Below are 20,257 nucleotides of genomic sequence, written 5' to 3' on the forward strand. Positions count from 1 at the left end.
CACAGGGAATACACAGAGGATAAACAGAGAATACACAGAAGATATACAGAGGATACACAGAGGATACACAGAGGATACACAGAGGATACACAAGAGGATACATAGAGGATACACAAGAGGATACATAGAGGATACACAGGGAATACACAGAGGATAAACAGAGAATACACAGAAGATATACAGAGGATACACAGAGGATACACAAGAGGATACATAGAGGATACACAGGGAATACACAGAGGATAAACAGAGAATACACAGAGGATATACACAGGATACACAGAGGATATACAGAAGATACACAGAGGATACATAGAGAATACACAGAGGATAAACAGAATACACAGAGGATACACAGAGGATACACAGGATACACAGAGGATACACAGAAGATACGCAGAAGATACACAGAGGATAAACAGGATACACAGAGAATAAACAGAGGATACACAGAGGATACACAGGATACACAGAGGATACACAGAAGATACGCAGAAGATACACAGAGGATAAACAGAGGATACACAGAGAATAAACAGAGGATACACAGAGGATAAACAGAGGATACACAGAGGATACACAGAGGATACACAGAGGATACATAGAGGATAAACAGAGGATAAACAGAGGATACACAGAGGATACATAGAGGATACACAGAGGATATATAGAGGATACACAGAGGTATATAGAGGATACACAGAGGATATACAGAGGATATACAGAGGATACACAGAGGATAAACAGAGGATACACAGAGGATACACAGAGGATACACACAGGATATACAGAGGATACATAGAGGATATACAGAGGATACACAGAGGATACACAGAGGATACACACATGATATACAGAGGATACATAGAGGATATACAGAGGATACACAGAGGATACACAGAGGATATACAGAGGATATACAGAGGATACACAGAGGATACATAGAGGATACACAGAGGATACATAGAGGATACACAGGGAATACACAGAGGATAAACAGAGAATACACAGAAGATACACAGAGGATACACAGAGGATACATAGAGGATACACAAGAGGATACATAGAGGATACACAGGGAATACACAGAGGATAAACAGAGAATACACAGAGGATATACAGAGGATACACAGAGGATATACAGAGGATACACAGAGGATACATAGAGATACACAGAGGATAAACAGAGAATACACAGAGGATACACAGAGGATACACAGAGGATATACAGAGGATACGCAGAGGATATACAGAGGATACACAGAGGATAAACAGGATAAACAGAGGATACACAGAGGATGCACAGAGGATACACAGAGGATACACAGAGGATACACAGAGGATACATAGAGGATACACAGAGGATATATAGAGGATACACAGAGGTATATAGAGGATACACAGGTATATAGAGGATACACAGAGGATATACAGGATACACAGTGAATACACAAAGGATACATAGAGGATACATAGAGGATATACAGAGGATACATAGGGGATACACAGAGGATATATAGATGATATACAGAGGACACAGAAAAGATACATAGAGGATATACAGAGGATACACAGAGGATACACAGAGGATATACAGAGGATATACAGAGGATACACAGAGGATACACAGAGGATACACACAGGATACATAGAGGATATACAGAGGATACATAGAGGATATACAGAGGATACACAGAGGATATACAGAGGATATACAGAGGATACACAAGAGGATACACAAGAGGATACATAGATGATACACAGGGAATACACAGAGGATAATCAGAATACACAGAGGATACACAGAGGATACACAGAGGATACACAGGGAATACACAGAGGATAAACAGAGGATATACAGAGGATACACAGAGGATAAACAGAGGATATACAGAGGATACACAGAGGATACACAGAGGATACACAGAGGATACACACAGGATACACAGAGGATACACAGAGGATATACACAGGATACATAGAGGATATACAGAGGATACACAGAGGATACACAGAGGATACATAGAGGATACATAGAGGATACACAGAGGATACACAGAGGATACACAAGAGGATACATAGAGGATACACAGGGAATACACAGAGGATAAACAGAGAATACACAGAAGATATACAGAGGATACACAGAGGATACATAGAGGATACACAGAGGATACACAGAGGATACACAAGAGGATACACAAGAGGATACATAGAGGATGCACAGGGAATACACAGAGGATAAACAGAGAATACACAGAAGATATACAGAGGATACACAGAGGATACACAGAGGATACATAGAGGATACACAGGGAATACACAGAGGATAAACAGAGAATACACAGAAGATATACAGAGGATACACAGAGGATACACAGAGGATACACTAGAGGATACATAGAGGATACACAAGAGGATACATAGAGGATACACAGGGAATACACAGAGGATAAACAGAGAATACACAGAAGATATACAGAGGATACACAGAGGATACACAGAGGATACATAGAGGATACACAGAGGATACACAGAGGATACACAAGAGGATACACAAGAGGATACATAGAGGATGCACAGGGAATACACAGAGGATAAACAGAGAATACACAGAAGATATACAGAGGATACACAGAGGATACACAGAGGATACACAAGAGGATACATAGAGGACACACAGGGAATACACAGAGGATAAACAGAGAATACACAGAAGATATACAGAGGATACACAGAGGATACACAGAGGATACACAGAGGATACACAAGAGGATACATAGAGGATACACAAGAGGATACATAGAGGATACACAGGGAATACACAGAGGATAAACAGAGAATACACAGAAGATATACAGAGGATACACAGAGGATACACAGAGGATACACAAGAGGATACATAGAGGATACACAGGGAATACACAGAGGATAAACAGAGAATACACAGAGGATATACACAGGATACACAGAGGATATACAGAAGATACACAGAGGATACATAGAGAATACACAGAGGATAAACAGAATACACAGAGGATACACAGAGGATACACAGGATACACAGAGGATACACAGAAGATACGCAGAAGATACACAGAGGATAAACAGGATACACAGAGAATAAACAGAGGATACACAGAGGATACACAGGATACACAGAGGATACACAGAAGATACGCAGAAGATACACAGAGGATAAACAGAGGATACACAGAGAATAAACAGAGGATACACAGAGGATAAACAGAGGATACACAGAGGATACACAGAGGATACACAGAGGATACATAGAGGATAAACAGAGGATAAACAGAGGATACACAGAGGATACATAGAGGATACACAGAGGATATATAGAGGATACACAGAGGTATATAGAGGATACACAGAGGTATATAGAGGATACACAGAGGATATACAGGATACACAGTGAATACACAAAGGATACATAGAGGATATACAGAGGATACATAGGGGATACACAGAGGATATACAGAGGACACACAGAAGGTACATAGAGGATATACAGAGGATACACAGAGGATATACAGAGGATACATAGAGGATATACACAGGATACAAAAAGGATACATAGAGGATATACAGAAGATACATAGAGGATACATAGAGGATATACAGAGGATACATAAAGAATACATAGAGAATCCATAGAGGATACAGAGAGGATACATAGAGGACAGAGGATACACAGAGGATATACAGAGGATACATAGATGATATACAGAGGATACAAAAAGGATACATAGAGGCTATACAGATGATACATAGAGAATCCATAGAGAATATACAGAGGATACATAGAGGATACACAGAGGATATACAGAGGATACATAGAGGATATACAAAGGATATACAGAGGATAAACACAGGATACACAGAGGATATATAGAGGATACACAGAGGATACAAAGAGGATATACAAATGATATACAGAGAATGCACAGAGGCTATACAGAGGATACACAGTAAGAATATACAGAGGATACACAGAGGATATATAGAGGATATACATAGGATACATAGAGGATAGAGGAGACAGAGAATTCACAGAGAGTATACACAGCGGATATACAGAGCAAACACAGAGGATATACAGAGGATGTACAGAGGATACATAGAGAAAATACAGAAGACATACAGAGAATATACAGAGGATACACAGTAAGAATATAAAGAGGATACACAGAGGATGCAAGAGGATACATAGATGATATACAGAGGATACACAGTAAGAATATAAAGAGGATACACAGAGGATGCAAGAGGATACATAGATGATATACAGAGGATACACAAATGATACAAAGAGGATAAACAGAGGATACACGGAGAGAATACACAGCGGATATATAGAGGATGTACAGAGGACACATAGAAGATATACAGAAGATACATAGAGGATTCATAGATGATACACAGAGGATATACATAGGATACCAAAAAATGCTTAAGAAGAAAAGAAGATGTGGCACTTACCATTGTGCTGTTTAAAAGTCCTTTTATTACCCCAGCTTTCGGGCTAAGGACATTACATCAAGGGCGGCAGGTACATTGGTAGGTGCAGGGAAACAAAAATAGGACAACGGCCGTCTCGCGCCGACTGCGCTATAATACAGGATGTAACTCAGGATCAGTAATGTACTGTATGTACACAGTGAGTGCACCAGCAGAATAGTGAGTGCAGCTCTGGAGTATAATACAGGATGTAACGCAGGATCAGTAATGTATGTACACAGTGACCGCACCAGCAGAATAGTGAGTGCAGCTCTGGGGTACAATACAGGATGTAACTCGGGATCAGTAATGTAATGTATGTACACAGTGACTGCACCAGCAGAATAGTGAGTGCAGCTCTGGAGTATAATACAGGATATAACTCAGGATCAGTAATGTAATGTATGTACACAGTGACTGCACCAGCAGAATAGTGAGTGCAGCTCTGGGGTATAATAAAGGATGTAACTCAGTATCAGTAATGTAATGTATGTACACAGTGACTGCACCAGCAGAATAGTGAGTGCAGCTCTGGGGTATAATACAGGATGTAACTCAGGATCAGTAATGTAATGTATGTACACAGTGACTGCACCAGCAAAATAGTGAGTGCAGCTCTGGGGTATAATACAGGATGTAACTCAGGATCTGTAATGTATGTACACAGTGACTGCACCAGCAGAATAGTGAGTGCAGCTCTGGGGTATAATACAGGATGTAACTCAGGATCAGTAATGTAATGTATGTACACAGTGTCTGCACCAGCAGAATAGTGAGTGCAGCTCTAGAGTATAATACAGGAGGTAACTCAGGATCAGTAATGTAAAGTATGTACACAGTGACTGCACCAGCAGAATAGTGAGTGCAGCTCTGGAGTATAATACAGGATGTAACTCAGGATCAGTAATGTAATGTATGTACACAGTGACTGCACCAGCAGAATAGTGAAGGCAGCTCTTGAGTATAATACAGGAGGTAACTCAGGATCAGTAATGTAATGTATGTACACAGTGACTGCACCAGCAGAATAGTGAGTGCAGCTCAGGGGTATAATACAGGACGTATCTCAGGATCAGTAATGTATTGTATGTACACAGTGACTGCACCAGCAGTATAGTGAGTGCAGCTCTGGGGTACAATACAGGAGGTAACTCAGGATCAGTAATGTAATGTATGTACCCAGTGATTGCACCAGCAGAATAGTGAGTGCAGCTCTGGGGTTTAATACAGGATGTAACTCAGGATCAGTAATGTAATGTACACAGTGACTGCACCAGCAGAATAGTGAGTGCAGCTCTGGGGTATAATACAGGATGTAACTCAGGATCAGTAATGTAAAGTATGTACACAGTGACTGCACCAGCAGAATAGTGAGTGCAGCTCTGGAGTATAATACAGGATGTAACTCAGGATCAGTAATGTAATGTATGTACACAGTGACTGCACCAGCAGAATAGTGAAGGCAGCTCTTGAGTATAATACAGGAGGTAACTCAGGATCAGTAATGTAATGTATGTACACAGTGACTGCACCAGCAGAATAGTGAGTGCAGCTCAGGGGTATAATACAGGACGTATCTCAGGATCAGTAATGTATTGTATGTACACAGTGACTGCACCAGCAGTATAGTGAGTGCAGCTCTGGGGTACAATACAGGAGGTAACTCAGGATCAGTAATGTAATGTATGTACCCAGTGATTGCACCAGCAGAATAGTGAGTGCAGCTCTGGGGTTTAATACAGGATGTAACTCAGGATCAGTAATGTAATGTACACAGTGACTGCACCAGCAGAATAGTGAGTGCAGCTCTGGGGTATAATACAGGATGTAACTCAGGATCAGTAATGTAATGTATGTACACAGTGACTGCACCAGCAGAATAGTGAGTGCAGCTCTAGAGTATAATACAGGAGGTAACTCAGGATCAGTAATGTAATGTATGCACACAGTGACTGCACCAGCAGAATAGTGAGTGCAGCTCTGGAGTATAATACAGGATGTAACTCAGGATCAGTAATGTAATGTATGTACCCAGTGATTGCACCAGCAGAATAGTGAGTGCAGCTCTGGGGTTTAATACAGGATGTAACTCAGGATCAGTAATGTAATGTACACAGTGACTGCACCAGCAGAATAGTGAGTGCAGCTCTGGAGTATAATACAGGATGTAACTCAGGATCAGTAATGTAATGTATGTACACACTGATTGCACCAGCAGAATAGTGAGTGCAGCTCTGGAGTATAATACAGGATGTAACTCAGGATCAGTAATGTAATGTATGTACACACTGATTGCACCAGCAGAATAGTGAGTGCAGCTCTGGAGTATAATACAGGATGTAACTCAGGATCAGTAATGTATGTACACAGTGACTGCACCAGCAGAATAGTGAGTGCAGCTCTGGAGTATAATACAAAGATTACTTATGAATCTGGAGGTTTCACAGTCAGTGCCCATGTCAGGACTCTGAACATTTTTTACCTTTTGTGCATTACTGCTCTTTTCCAACATGGCGTCTTTGGTCTCATGTGCACATGTCTTCCTGCTATAAAACTCCACCCCAGCCTTCAGTCTGTGCTAGAGTATTCTGCTTTGCATCCAGCTCCTGATTACTCCCTGGCCTTGCACCTGTTCCTGTGAACCTGTGTGGTGATCATGCCACTCTGCTCTGAGTTCCTGCCGCATACACCAGTGTTCAGTAATCCTCCTTCATCTGCTGCTCGTGTTACTTCCATCTGCGTTTGCTGGACATGTAAGCTGTTTCTGCTCTGCAAAACCTGAGACTATTACCCAGGCCTCCCTGGTTGAGCTAAGATATGATTTGAACTGCCTATAGCATATTTATCTGTGTCTGGACTAAGTCAAGGATCTATTCGTGTCAAGTTTCCTCAAGAATAACTGTGATTCATAGACTTTCTGTTTGTTTGCATCTACCTCTGAAGTTTCCTATAGACTGCTGAGCTGCGTTTATTATTTGCACCAAGTGTTGTGGACTTGAGTTTCTCTCTGCACCTGCTTGAATCACCGTGTGATAATATAAACTTTACCACTTATAAAACTGTGTCCTGTTGTCTTGTTCCACGCAAAGAGTCTCCTGAATTATCCCCTATAATTATTACAGCCCATGACAGTTTATGCCTGTGCCCAGTGGCAGCGCCAGCTTCTGCCCATTAAGCTGTACACAGCATTGTTTGACACAAGCAGTGACTTGGCTGCAACCAACTAGGTGGCTTCCTGACCGTCAGGGAACTATTTCCTTTTCGTATTATCAGTTACTCCCAGGAACACAGGACAAGACCATGGACCGGAGGGGACATGTGCGTTTACCACCATCTCTGCCAGGTGATTTCTGATACAAAACATCAAGGTTTACACAAATATTAGGACATCCTGTGACCGGGGCTCTACTGAAACACTGTAACAAGAGACCTTCTACAAAACAGTCAAACACTGTCAACTGCATAATCCAAGGCTCTGTATGGCGGTGCGTCTCCGGCCTCTAAGTGGCAATATTTGGGGGGGTTGTACGGTGTCATTATTGGAGCACCATATGGTGCCAGTATAGAGGCGTCCTCGGTCACTTTAATGTCTTTTATTAAAAGGTTTTCAGCGGCGTCAGCGATTAAGAGGAAAGTCTGGATTAGAGCTTGTTTACATCATTTCTGCATCAGAATCTGATGGGTGGAGTAGTTACTGGAAAAGTACGTTACACTGCTTATTTCAGAACTGCATTAGTCTATGTGCAGAACCCAGAGGAAACCTACACGAATTACACTGTTATACCCCAAGAATGAACAGCAAGGAACTAAGCGGCCCAAAATGTGAGAGAGCAAGAAACAGACGGACGAGGTCATATTGGATTTCGGTTCTGAACCAGCAGAATACTGAGTGCAGCAAGCTCGAGTATACAGTTGTGCTCAAAAGTTTACACACCCCGGCAGAATTTTTGCTTTCTTGGCCTTTTTTCAGATAACACCAAAACTTTTTTTCCACTCATGGTTAGTGGTTGGGTGAAGCCATTTATTGTCACTACTGTGTCTTCTCTTTTTAAATCATAAATAGAACACAAAACAGCAGCATGGAGGAGCTTATCAAGCATCTGGTCCAGATCCAACAGCAGCAGGTACAACAGCAGCAGCAGCTGGCGCAACGGGAAACAAACTTGGTGCAGCAGCGACAGCAACAGGAGGTTGAAAACTGAGATACTGTCACGCTTAGGAGTGACTCTGACAGTCAGGGTGCAGCGGGTGCACCACTGGGCCTATCGCAGTGACAAAGCTCCCCGGACCCAAATGTTTGACCTCCTACACCTGGTCCAAAAATGGTTACAACCTGAATCTTCCTCCCCAGCACAGATGGTGGAGAGGGTCGTCATAGACAAGTTAATATACTCAGTACCGAGGTCGGTGCAATCCTGGGTTGCCCAGGGAGATCCCCGTAATGCTGATGACCTAGTGAGACTGGCAGGTACCAGGCAGTCAAGAGTTCCTTGGGGAGCAAGGGGTCTTAGGATCCTCATACTGGGGTTCCCAAAGGGGGGCTCACACCCAAAAAAGGGGAGGTAGAGCCACATCTGGGGGCGTCCAAGACCCCAGGAGGCGTCTGAGTTATTGTCTAAGGACCCATCCAATAGTGTAATTTGTCAGAGGTGTCACACCCCAGGTAACATAGCCACCCATTGCCCCATGACTACCGAGACAATGGACTGCAGCCTAGATCGGCGATGCTCATATTTCGCATCCCTCGCCTACAGTGCTGTCCCTCAACCGGGTGAGAGGCTGCAGGCATGCCCCGTATCAATGAACAGAGTACAAATGACTGACCTGCTGGACTCCGGTAGTTAGGTAACCCCATTGGGGACCACAATACATCATCAACTGATTGCTGGGAAGATGGTGGGCATCTACTGATCCATGGCAATGCTAACAACTACCCTGTGGTACACAAACTGTGGCACCGAGTCCCATGAGGTCGGCTTAGTCAAGGACCTGTTGCACCCTGTTATAATAGGGCGGGACTTTGCATTGTTTTGGGACTTGTGGGGGAAAGGGAGGACAGGTCGCTCCTAAAGAAACCTTGTCACAGGCCACAGGTGACATGCTTCTGATTTGTGTGCTGGTTGATGATGAGGATGAGGCAGCATCTGCAGAGGTCCTCATCACTGAGCTGGAGGTGTCTGGGGGAAACTTTGTAACCGCCCAACTCAGGGATTTAGCTCTAAAAGGGGCATTTGATAATGTGGCGGTACTTACTGGTGTTGCTCAATAGCCGGGGGCTGACACCCGATACCTGTATTTTGCCGTGAGTGGGGAGTTAATATATCGGATCACCAAGCTGAAAGAGGAGGTAATTGAGCAGTTACTGGTGCCAGGGTTATACAGACGCAAGGTGCTAGATATGGCCCATACACATGTATTAGGTGGTCATCTAGGGGTAGAAAAAAAACAGGAATGGATCCTCCAGAGGTTCTATTGGCCCAGTTGTTACCGAGAAATCCTAAATTATTGTAGGTCATGTCCCAAATGCCAGCTGACCTCCCCAGTGGCCCACTTCCGTAGCCCTTTAGTGCCATTGCCTATCATTGAGGTGCCATTTGATCACATACCCATGGATCTAGTGGGACCCCTGGTCACGTCTGCCAGAGGGTATCAGTATATCCTAGTGGTACTGGACTATGCTACACGGTACTCTGAGGCCATACCGCTACAAAACTCCTCCAATAAGTGTATAACCCAGGAGTTAGTCCACATCCTTTCTAGAACGGGGTTGCCTAAGGAGATGCTAACAGACCAAGGGAACCCCGTTTAAGTCAAAGGTGATGAAGAAGGTGTGCAAAACCTCGCAAATCACACAACTTAGGACCTCAGTCTACCGTCCACACACAGACAGCTTGGTGGAAAGGTTTACTAAAACCTTGAAGGCCATGTTTAAGAGGACGGCTGAGACTGGGAATGTCTACTGCCGTACCTTCTGCTCTCCATCAGAGAAGTCCCACAGGCCACTACTAGATTCTCCCAGTTTGAACCGTTGTATGGCCGACACCCCCATCGACTCCTGGACGTAACAAAGGAGACATGGGAAGTGGAGTCTACACCCTACAAGGTTGTAATCGAACATATGGCCCAGATGCATGAGAGAATTGCTGAGGTGAAGCCCATTGTGAAAGTACACTTATTCAAAGCAAAAGAGGCACAGTTGAGAGTGTACAATTTATCGGCGTGAGACACTTCAATCCTGGGGATCGGGTACTGGTACCTACGGTGGAAAGCAAATTTCTGGCCAAGTGGCAGGGTCCCTATGAAGTAGTTGAAAGGGATGGCGATGTCAACTACAAAGTCCACCAAAGTCCAGGAAGAAGGAAGCCCTACCAGGTATACCATGTCAACATGATTAAGCCATGGCGAGATAGTGAGCCTGTGGAAGCTCCGTGTTTGGTGGCTAAGTCTGAAGCCGACGTGGAAGAGATAAAGATGGCAGAGTTGCTGTCTCGTGCCCAATAGCAACAGTGAAGAGAGTTGCTACAGAGTCCTGTTCTCAGAACTACCAGGTTGTACTCAGAACATAGAGCATGAGGTTCTCACGGAGCCTCATGACTGGGTCAACGTGAAGCCATACCGGATCTCCAAAGCATGCCTTAGAGGTGATCTCGAAAGAGGTGGAGCGGATGCTGGGCTTGGGAGTCATTGAAGAGTCCAAGAGGGCTGGTCCAGTCCAATAGTCCTAGTGCCAAAACAAGATGGAGAATGGTGGTTTTGCAATGACTATAGGAAGCTGAATGAGGTCTCTAAGTTCGATACATACACAATGCCCCATGTCGAATTGATAGAGAGGCTAGGGCCGGCTCAGTACCGTGCCACCCTTGACCTCACAAAAAGGGTATTTTTCAAATTCCCAAGTTCCAATATGCCAAGGAGAAGACTGCCTTCTCAACACCAGACAGTTGTTTCCAGTACACAAGGATGCTGTTTGGGTTGCAAGAAGCTCCGGCTACATTCCAGACAGCCATGGACCGGATCCAGGCTCCCCAAAATTAGGAAGCAGCAGTCTACCTGGATGACATCATGATCGACAGCCAGGATTGGGAAAACTATCTGAGCAAAGTCCAGGCGATACTTGATGCTCTACAGAAGGCGGGGTTTTCCATAAACCCAAACAAAATGTGGACGTGGGCTATATTGTAGGCAGGGCCAAAATTAAACCCCAATAAATAAAGTTGAACCAATCCAAAGTTGGCCACAACTTCTCTCAAAGAAGCAGGTCAAGGCGTTCCTGGGCATCGTGGGCTACTACCATCGGTTTATCCTTAACTTCCCCATGATAGCCGCCCCTTTGACTGACTTCCTTAAAGGGACAAGGTCGGCTATGGCTAAGTGGTCTCTAGAAGCTGAGACGGCCTTCCAGAAACTGAAGCTAACCCTGTGTAAAGAACTAGTGCTGATGGTACCGGAGTTCTCTAAGAAGTTTCTGGTCCAGACAGACGCATCAGATGTTGGGCTAGGAGTTGTCTTGTCACAAGAGGTGAACGGGTAAGAGCACCCCATAATGTATCTAAGTCAGAAACTGATATGCTGAGAGTAGAATTACTCCACAGTGGAGAAGGAATGTTTTGCCATCAAGTGGGCGTTGGACACTATAAGATACTACTTTTTAGGCAGAAAATTCAGGCTAGTGTCAGACCATGCCCCACCGAGGTGGATGAGGGAGAAGAAGGGGATCAATGCCCGAGTTAACAGGTAGCTCTTAGCACTTCAGGGTTTTAGCTCCCATGATTGTAGAGCATTGGCCAAGTCGTGGATCTGAGGAATGTGTTCCTGAGGTGCCAAGCCTCGGTGATGTAGGAGAAGCAGGCTCCAGCACACAGTGCCGAGAGGCGTTTTAATGGGCCCGGATTATGGGTCTGGGTTTTACGAGCACCTGAAAGAGTTGGGTGTAATCGGCTGCTCACTTACCTCCAGACCAGGTCTTGGATGGTCTGATGTAAGGCAGCTGGGGCTGTCTCACTATGTCTGTGTGTTCTGCAATGTGAGGAGGCCTAGTATGTGCTGCTCAGACCCTGCTGGAGTCTGAGAGGAAGACTCACGTTAAGCACGGATGAGCCCGTGTGTTATATGGACGGGTTATTTTCCATTTTGTTCTGTTATACCTTTTGTTTACCTGGTAGAGGCTGTCTTGTATTTGTTAATCCTGACGGTTTATGAACTTTTAATAAACCGCCTGTTTGTTTTGAATCAACAAACTAAGTCCCGAGTGCGAACCAGCGTCTACCGCAGGGCCGATCTCTCACAATATATTATTATTTATTTCTATAGCACCATTGATTCCATGGTGTTGTACTTGAGAAGGGGTTACATACAAATTACAGATATTACTTACAGTAAACTAACAATGACAGACTGATACAGAGGGGCGAGGACCCTGCCCTTGTGGGCTTAAGGTACCGTCACATTAAGCGACGCTGCAGCGATATCGACAACGATGCCGATCGCTGCAGCGTCGCTGTGTGGTCGCTGGAGAGCTGTCACACAGACCGCTCTCCAGCGACCAACGATGCCGAAGTCCCCGGGTAACCAGGGTAAACATCGGGTTACTAAGTGCAGGGCCACGCTTAGTAACCCGATATTTACCCTGGTTACCATTGTAAATGTAAAAAAAAAACACTACATACTCACCTTCTGATGTCCGTCAGGTCCCTGGCCGTCCGCTTCCCGCACTGACTGTGAGCTCCGGCCGGCCATAAAGTAAAAGCAGAGCACAGCGGTGACGTCACCGCTGTGCTGTGCTTTACGGCCGGCCGGCGCTCACAGTCAGTGCGGGAAGCAGACGGCCAGGGACCTGACAGACATCAGAAGGTGAGTATGTAGTGGGTTTTTTTTACATTTACAATGGTAACCAGGGTAAATATCGGGTTACTAAGCGCAGCCCTGCGCTTAGTAACCCGATATTTACCCTGGTTACCATTGTAAAACATTGCTGGCATCGTTGCTTTTGCTGTCAAACACGACGATACACGCCGATCTGACGACCAAATAAAGTTCTGGACTTTCAGCAACGACCAGCGATATCACAGCAGGATCCAGATCGCTGCTGCGTGTCAAACACAACGAGATCGCTATCCAGGACGCTGCAACGTCGTTATCGTTGCAAAGTCGTTTAGTGTGAAGGTACCTTTACACTCTACAGGATGGTGGGGAAGGAGACAATAGGTTGAGGGTTGCAGGAGGTCCGGTGGTGGTGAGGCGGTAGCTCCGGTGGTGGTGAGGAGGCAGCGGGGTCAGTGCAGGCTGTAGGCTTTCCTGAAGAGATGGGTTTTCAGGTTCCATCTGAAGGATCCGAATGTGGTTGATAGTCGGACGTGTTGGGCAAAGAATTCCAGAGGATGGGGGATATTCAGGAGAAGTCTTGGAGGCGGTTGGGTGAGGAGCGAATAAGTGTGGAGGCGAGAAGGAGGTCTTGGGAGGACCGGAGATTACGTGAGGGAAGATATCGGGAGATGAGGTCAGAGATATATGGAGGAGACAGGTTATGGATGGCTTTGTAGGTCAGTGTTAGTAGTTTAAACTGAATCCGCTGAGGGAATGGGAGCCAGTGAAATCCCCCCATTAGTCCGTTATATAATGCTGCCATGGTGCTATATGTATAGAGCTGAGCGGGTGCAGACTGTCAGCTCTTGGGGCGAGCGGCAGCAGGTGACATCCCCCATTAGTCCGTTATATAATGCTGCCTATGGAGCTATATGTACAGAGCTGAGCGGGTGCAGACTGTCAGCTCTTGGGGTGAGCGGCAGCAGGTGACATCCCCCATTAGTCCGTTATATAATGCTGCCTATGGCGCTATATATACAGAGCTGAGCGGGTGCAGACTGTCAGCTCTTGGGGCGAGCAGCAGCAGGTGACATCCCCCGTTAGTCCGTTATATAATGCTGCCATGGTGCTATATGTATAGAGCAGAGCGGGTGCAGTCTGTCAGCTCTTGGGGCGAGCGGCAGCAGGTCACATCCCCCCCGTTAGTCCGTTATATAACGCTGCCATGGTGCTATATGTACAGAGCAGAGCGGGTGCAGACTGTCAGCTCTTGGGGTGAGCGGCAGCAGGTGACATCCCCCGTTAGTCCGTTATATAACGCTGCCATGGTGCTATATGTATAGAGCAGAGCGGGTGCAGACTGTCAGCTCTTGGGGCGAGCGGCAGCAGGTGACATCCCCCATTAGTCCGTTATATAATGCTGCCATGGTGCTATATGTATAGAGCAGAGCGGGTGCAGACTGTCAGCTCTTGGGGTGAGCGGCAGCAGGTGACATCCCCCGTTAGTCCGTTATATAACGCTGCCATGGTGCTATATGTATAGAGCAGAGCGGGTGCAGACTGTCAGCTCTTGGGGCGAGCGGCAGCAGGTGACATCCCCCATTAGTCCGTTATATAATGCTGCCATGGTGCTATATGTATAGAGCAGAGCGGGTGCAGACTGTCAGCTCTTGGGGTGAGCGGCAGCAGGTGACATCCCCCATTAGTCTGTTATATAACGCTGCCATGGTGCTATATGTACAGAGCTGAGCGGGTGCAGTCTGTCAGCTCTTGGGGTGAGCGGCAGCAGGTGACATCCCCCCGTTAGTCCGTTATATAACGCTGCCTATGGCGCTATATGTACAGAGCAGAGCGGGTGCAGACTGTCAGCTCTTGGGGCGAGCGGCAGCAGGTGACATCCCCCATTAGTCCGTTATATAATGCTGCCTATGGCGCTATACGTACAGAGCTGAGCGGGTGCAGACTGTCAGCTCTTGGGGCGAGCGGCAGCAGGTGACATCCCCCATTAGTCCGTTATATAATGCTGCCTATGGAGCTATATGTACAGAGCTGAGCGGGTGCAGACTGTCAGCTCTTGGGGCGAGCGGCAGCAGGTGACATCCCCCATTAGTCCGTTATATAATGCTGCCTATGGCGCTATACGTACAGAGCTGAGCGGGTGCAGACTGTCAGCTCTTGGGGCGAGCGGCAGCAGGTGACATCCCCCCCGTTAGTCCGTTATATAACGCTGCCATGGCGCTATATGTACAGAGCTGAGCGGGTGCAGACTGTCAGCTCTTGGGGCGAGCGGCAGCAGGTGACATCCCCCATTAGTCCGTTATATAATGCTGCCTATGGCGCTATATGTACAGAGCTGAGCGGGTGCAGACTGTCAGCTCTTGGGGCGAGCGGCAGCAGGTGACATCCCCCGTTAGTCCGTTATATAATGCTGCCATGGTGCTATATGTATAGAGCAGAGCGGGTGCAGTCTGTCAGCTCTTGGGGCGAGCGGCAGCAGGTCACATCCCCCCCGTTAGTCCGTTATATAACGCTGCCATGGTGCTATATGTACAGAGCAGAGCGGGTGCAGACTGTCAGCTCTTGGGGTGAGCGGCAGCAGGTGACATCCCCCGTTAGTCCGTTATATAACGCTGCCATGGTGCTATATGTATAGAGCAGAGCGGGTGCAGACTGTCAGCTCTTGGGGCGAGCGGCAGCAGGTGACATCCCCCATTAGTCCGTTATATAACGCTGCCATGGTGCTATATGTATAGAGCAGAGCGGGTGCAGACTGTCAGCTCTTGGGGCGAGCGGCAGCAGGTGACATCCCCCATTAGTCCGTTATATAATGCTGCCATGGCGCTATACGTACAGAGCTGAGCGGGTGCAGACTGTCAGCTCTTGGGGTGAGCGGCAGCAGGTGACATCCCCCATTAGTCTGTTATATAACGCTGCCATGGTGCTATATGTACAGAGCTGAGCGGGTGCAGTCTGTCAGCTCTTGGGGTGAGCGGCAGCAGGTGACATCCCCCCGTTAGTCCGTTATATAACGCTGCCTATGGCGCTATATGTACAGAGCAGAGCGGGTGCAGACTGTCAGCTCTTGGGGCGAGCGGCAGCAGGTGACATCCCCCATTAGTCCGTTATATAATGCTGCCTATGGCGCTATACGTACAGAGCTGAGCGGGTGCAGACTGTCAGCTCTTGGGGCGAGCGGCAGCAGGTGACATCCCCCCCGTTAGTCCGTTATATAACGCTGCCATGGCGCTATATGTACAGAGCTGAGCGGGTGCAGACTGTCAGCTCTTGGGGCGAGCGGCAGCAGGTGACATCCCCCATTAGTCCGTTATATAACGCTGCCATGGTGCTATATGTACAGAGCAGAGCGGGTGCAGACTGTCAGCTCTTGGGGTGAGCGGCAGCAGGTGACATCCCCCATTAGTCCGTTATATAATGCTGCCTATGGCGCTATACGTACAGAGCTGAGCGGGTGCAGACTGTCAGCTCTTGGGGCGAGCGGCAGCAGGTGACACCCCCCGTTAGTCCGTTATATAATGCTGCCATGGTGCTATATGTACAGAGCTGAGCGGGTGCAGACTGTCAGCTCTTGGGGCGAGCAGCAGCAGGTGACATCCCCCGTTAGTCCGTTATATAATGCTGCCATGGTGCTATATGTACAGAGCTGAGCGGGTGCAGACTGTCAGCTCTTGGGGCGAGCGGCAGCAGGTGACATCCCCCATTAGTCCGTTATATAATGCTGCCATGGTGCTATATGTATAGAGCAGAGCGGGTGCAGTCTGTCAGCTCTTGGGGTGAGCGGCAGCAGGTGACATCCCCCCGTTAGTCCGTTATATAATGCTGCCTATGGCGCTATACGTACAGAGCTGAGCGGGTGCAGACTGTCAGCTCTTGGGGCGAGCGGCAGCAGGTGACATCCCCCCGTTAGTCCGTTATATAACGCTGCCATGGCGCTATATGTATAGAGCTGAGCGGGTGCAGACTGTCAGCTCTTGGGGTGAGCGGCAGCAGGTGACATCCCCCGTTAGTCCGTTATATAACGCTGCCATGGCGCTATATGTATAGAGCTGAGCGGGTGCAGACTGTCAGCTCTTGGGGCGAGCGGCAGCAGGTGACATCCCCCATTAGTCCGTTATATAACGCTGCCATGGTGCTATATGTACAGAGCTGAGCGGGTGCAGACTGTCAGCTCTTGGGGTGAGCGGCAGCAGGTGACATCCCCCCGTTAGTCCGTTATATAACGCTGCCATGGTGCTATATGTACAGAGCAGAGCGGGTGCAGACTGTCAGCTCTTGGGGCGAGCGGCAGCAGGTGACATCCCCCATTAGTCCGTTATATAACGCTGCCATGGTGCTATATGTACAGAGCTGAGCGGGTGCAGACTGTCAGCTCTTGGGGCGAGCGGCAGCAGGTGACATCCCCCGTTAGTCCGTTATATAACGCTGCCATGGCGCCATCACTTTATACAGTGACTGGTGATAAATCCTTGCACATTCCTGGCCACCGGTCGCTCTCACTTAATATCTGGAAAGTTGGAGCGCGGACAGTCGGCAGGATTTCCAGTCATTACGCAATGCTCGCTCAGATTCTTGGCGTCTCGTCCAGTCATCATAGAGGATTTAACCTGCTTAGTACAGAGGAGATGGAAGCAACAAACCGTCCTCGATACAATGTAACGACCCGTACGGCGGCGGTCCACCAGTCCGGCATCTGATGGTCCAGAACGTCTATTAAATCAGCATCAGTTACCATAAAGTTTAGCTGTGCTGCAGTGATCGTAGTGATCAACAACAATGGCGGTAAAGCTGCAGTGTGATAGCGGAAGCAGCCATGATACAACAGGAACAGTCACAGGGGTCCTACCTTCCCATCGATCCGGGCCGTACTGCCTTCAGAGACGCGGCTGTTCCTCGGGGGCTGGATAAATGCTGGTGCTGCCCGGGGCAGGAAGGAGGTCGGATACATGCGCTCCCCGGCCAGGGGGGTCCTAGCGATATTCAGGCTGGACACCAGCTTCACCTCCGCCATACTGACTGCAGGAGAGAAGGAAAACTCAGTGACCCGGCTCAGAAACTACGGCTGCTGACACGATGAGTAAGAGCGCCTCAGGTTTCCGCTCAGTCCCTCGTTTTATTAATTAAATCCATGTCCAGTAATTAGCACACACTGCACTAATTGTATTTGTCACTGACATCTATATATATCTACCTATTCTATGTGTATTTACTATATGTCATCTATCTCTTCTATCCCGTCGGCTCCTGCAGAGATTTTGCTGTACGCACAGATGAATTGCGGCTTCTCTTCTATCTATGTGATATATGTGTGTGTGTGTCACTGACATCTATATATTCTATGTGTATATATCTATCCTAACCTGTCAGTGTGATTTTCCTGTACTCGGCAGATGAATGGTCGGCTTTTCCAGGGACACCGATGTGTACAGATCAGACAGCACTCGCTGGATACGGCTGAGACAATAGACGCTGATGTGATCTGCCCCATAGATTAACACTGGGCCGAGGATGTTTTCTCGCACAGCACTCGCCCGTATTCTACGGTCGTGTGACCCCGGGCTTATAGAGGAACCGAGAGGGAAATGTGAGAGAGGACAAGGACCGAGGGGCCGAGTGTCGGGTACTGGGCAGAGTGACCGACACCACAGTAACCCTCGGGGCCCCTCCATCCTCGCTCCGCTCCTGAACCCTGGGGCTTCCCAGGTCAGCCGGGATCAGGATGATATAATGGCCGCTGACATCATAGCAGGTCACATCCAGGAGCCGAGCTGCCTTCTTGGACACGACAACCTCACACCTTCCTCTGACAACGTAGAAGCTTTTCTACAGATGATGAGAAATGGCAGAAACTTCTCCACGTCCACAAGAGGAAAAATCCCGAGTGCCAGCCCAGAATCCTGGTACCCCAAAAATACAGGAGTGTGGACGTGTGCAATCTGGATGTGTATCTAATTCTGCCCTGTGTGATACTGACTGCTGAGCTGTGTATCTAATCCTCTGCTGTGTGATACTGTCTGCTGAGCCGTGTATCTAATCCTCTCCTGTGTGATACTGTCTGCTGAGCCGTGTATCTAATTCTGCCCTGTGTGATACTGTCTGCTGAGCCGTGTATCTAATCCTATCCTGTGTGATACTGTCTGCTGAGCCGTGTATCTAATCCTATCCTGTGTGATAATGTCTGCTGAGCCGTGTATCTAATCCTCTCCTGTGATACTGTCTGCTGAGCTGTGTATCTAATCCTATCCTGTGTGATAATGTCTGCTGAGCTGTGTATCTAATCCCCTCCTGTGTGATACTGTCTGCTGAGCTGTGTATCTAATCCTCTCCTGTGTGATACTCTGCTGAGCTGTGTATCTAATCCTATCCTGTGTGATACTGACTGCTGAGCCGTGTATCTAATCCTATCCTGTGTGATACTGTCTGCTGAGCCGTGTATCTAATCCTATCCTGTGTGATAATGTCTGCTGAGCTGTGTATCTAATCCCCTCCTGTGTGATACTGTCTGCTGAGCTGTGTATCTAATCCTCTCCTGTGTGATACTGTCTGCTGAGCTGTGTATCTAATCCTATCCTGTGTGATACTGACTGCTGAGCCGTGTATCTAATTCTGCCCTGTGTGATACTGTCTGCTGAGCCGTGTATCTAATCCTATCCTGTGTGATACTGTCTGCTGAGCCGTGTATCTAATCCTATCCTGTGTGATACTGTCTGCTGGGCTGTGTATCTAATCCTATCCTGTGTGATAATGTCTGCTGAGCCGTGTATCTAATCCTATCCTGTGTGATACTGTCTGCTGAGCCGTGTATCTAATCCTATCCTGTGTGATACTGTCTGCTGAGCCGTGTATCTAATCCTCTCCTGTGTGATACTCTCTGCTGAGCCATGTATCTAATCCTATCCTGTGTGATACTGGCTGCTGAGCC

The 20,257-nt window shown here is 47.3% G+C and overlaps 1 protein-coding gene across 4 annotated transcripts in view; it reads right to left on the minus strand.

Annotated features, from left to right (window-relative positions):
- Window positions 1-20,257, minus strand: part of MYLK (myosin light chain kinase) — a 349,601-nt gene that overhangs the window by 254,645 nt on the left and 74,699 nt on the right. For all 4 annotated transcript variants that reach the window (XM_077273316.1, XM_077273314.1, XM_077273317.1 and 1 more), the window contains exon 3: window positions 18,182-18,351. In XM_077273316.1, the coding sequence (XP_077129431.1) occupies window positions 18,182-18,346 (165 nt within the window). In that variant the 5' untranslated portion in view covers window positions 18,347-18,351. The remainder of the gene's footprint in view (window positions 1-18,181; window positions 18,352-20,257) is intronic.

Source organism: Ranitomeya variabilis, chromosome 7 (assembly GCF_051348905.1).
Source record: "Ranitomeya variabilis isolate aRanVar5 chromosome 7, aRanVar5.hap1, whole genome shotgun sequence".
NCBI lineage: Eukaryota > Metazoa > Chordata > Amphibia > Anura > Dendrobatidae > Ranitomeya > Ranitomeya variabilis.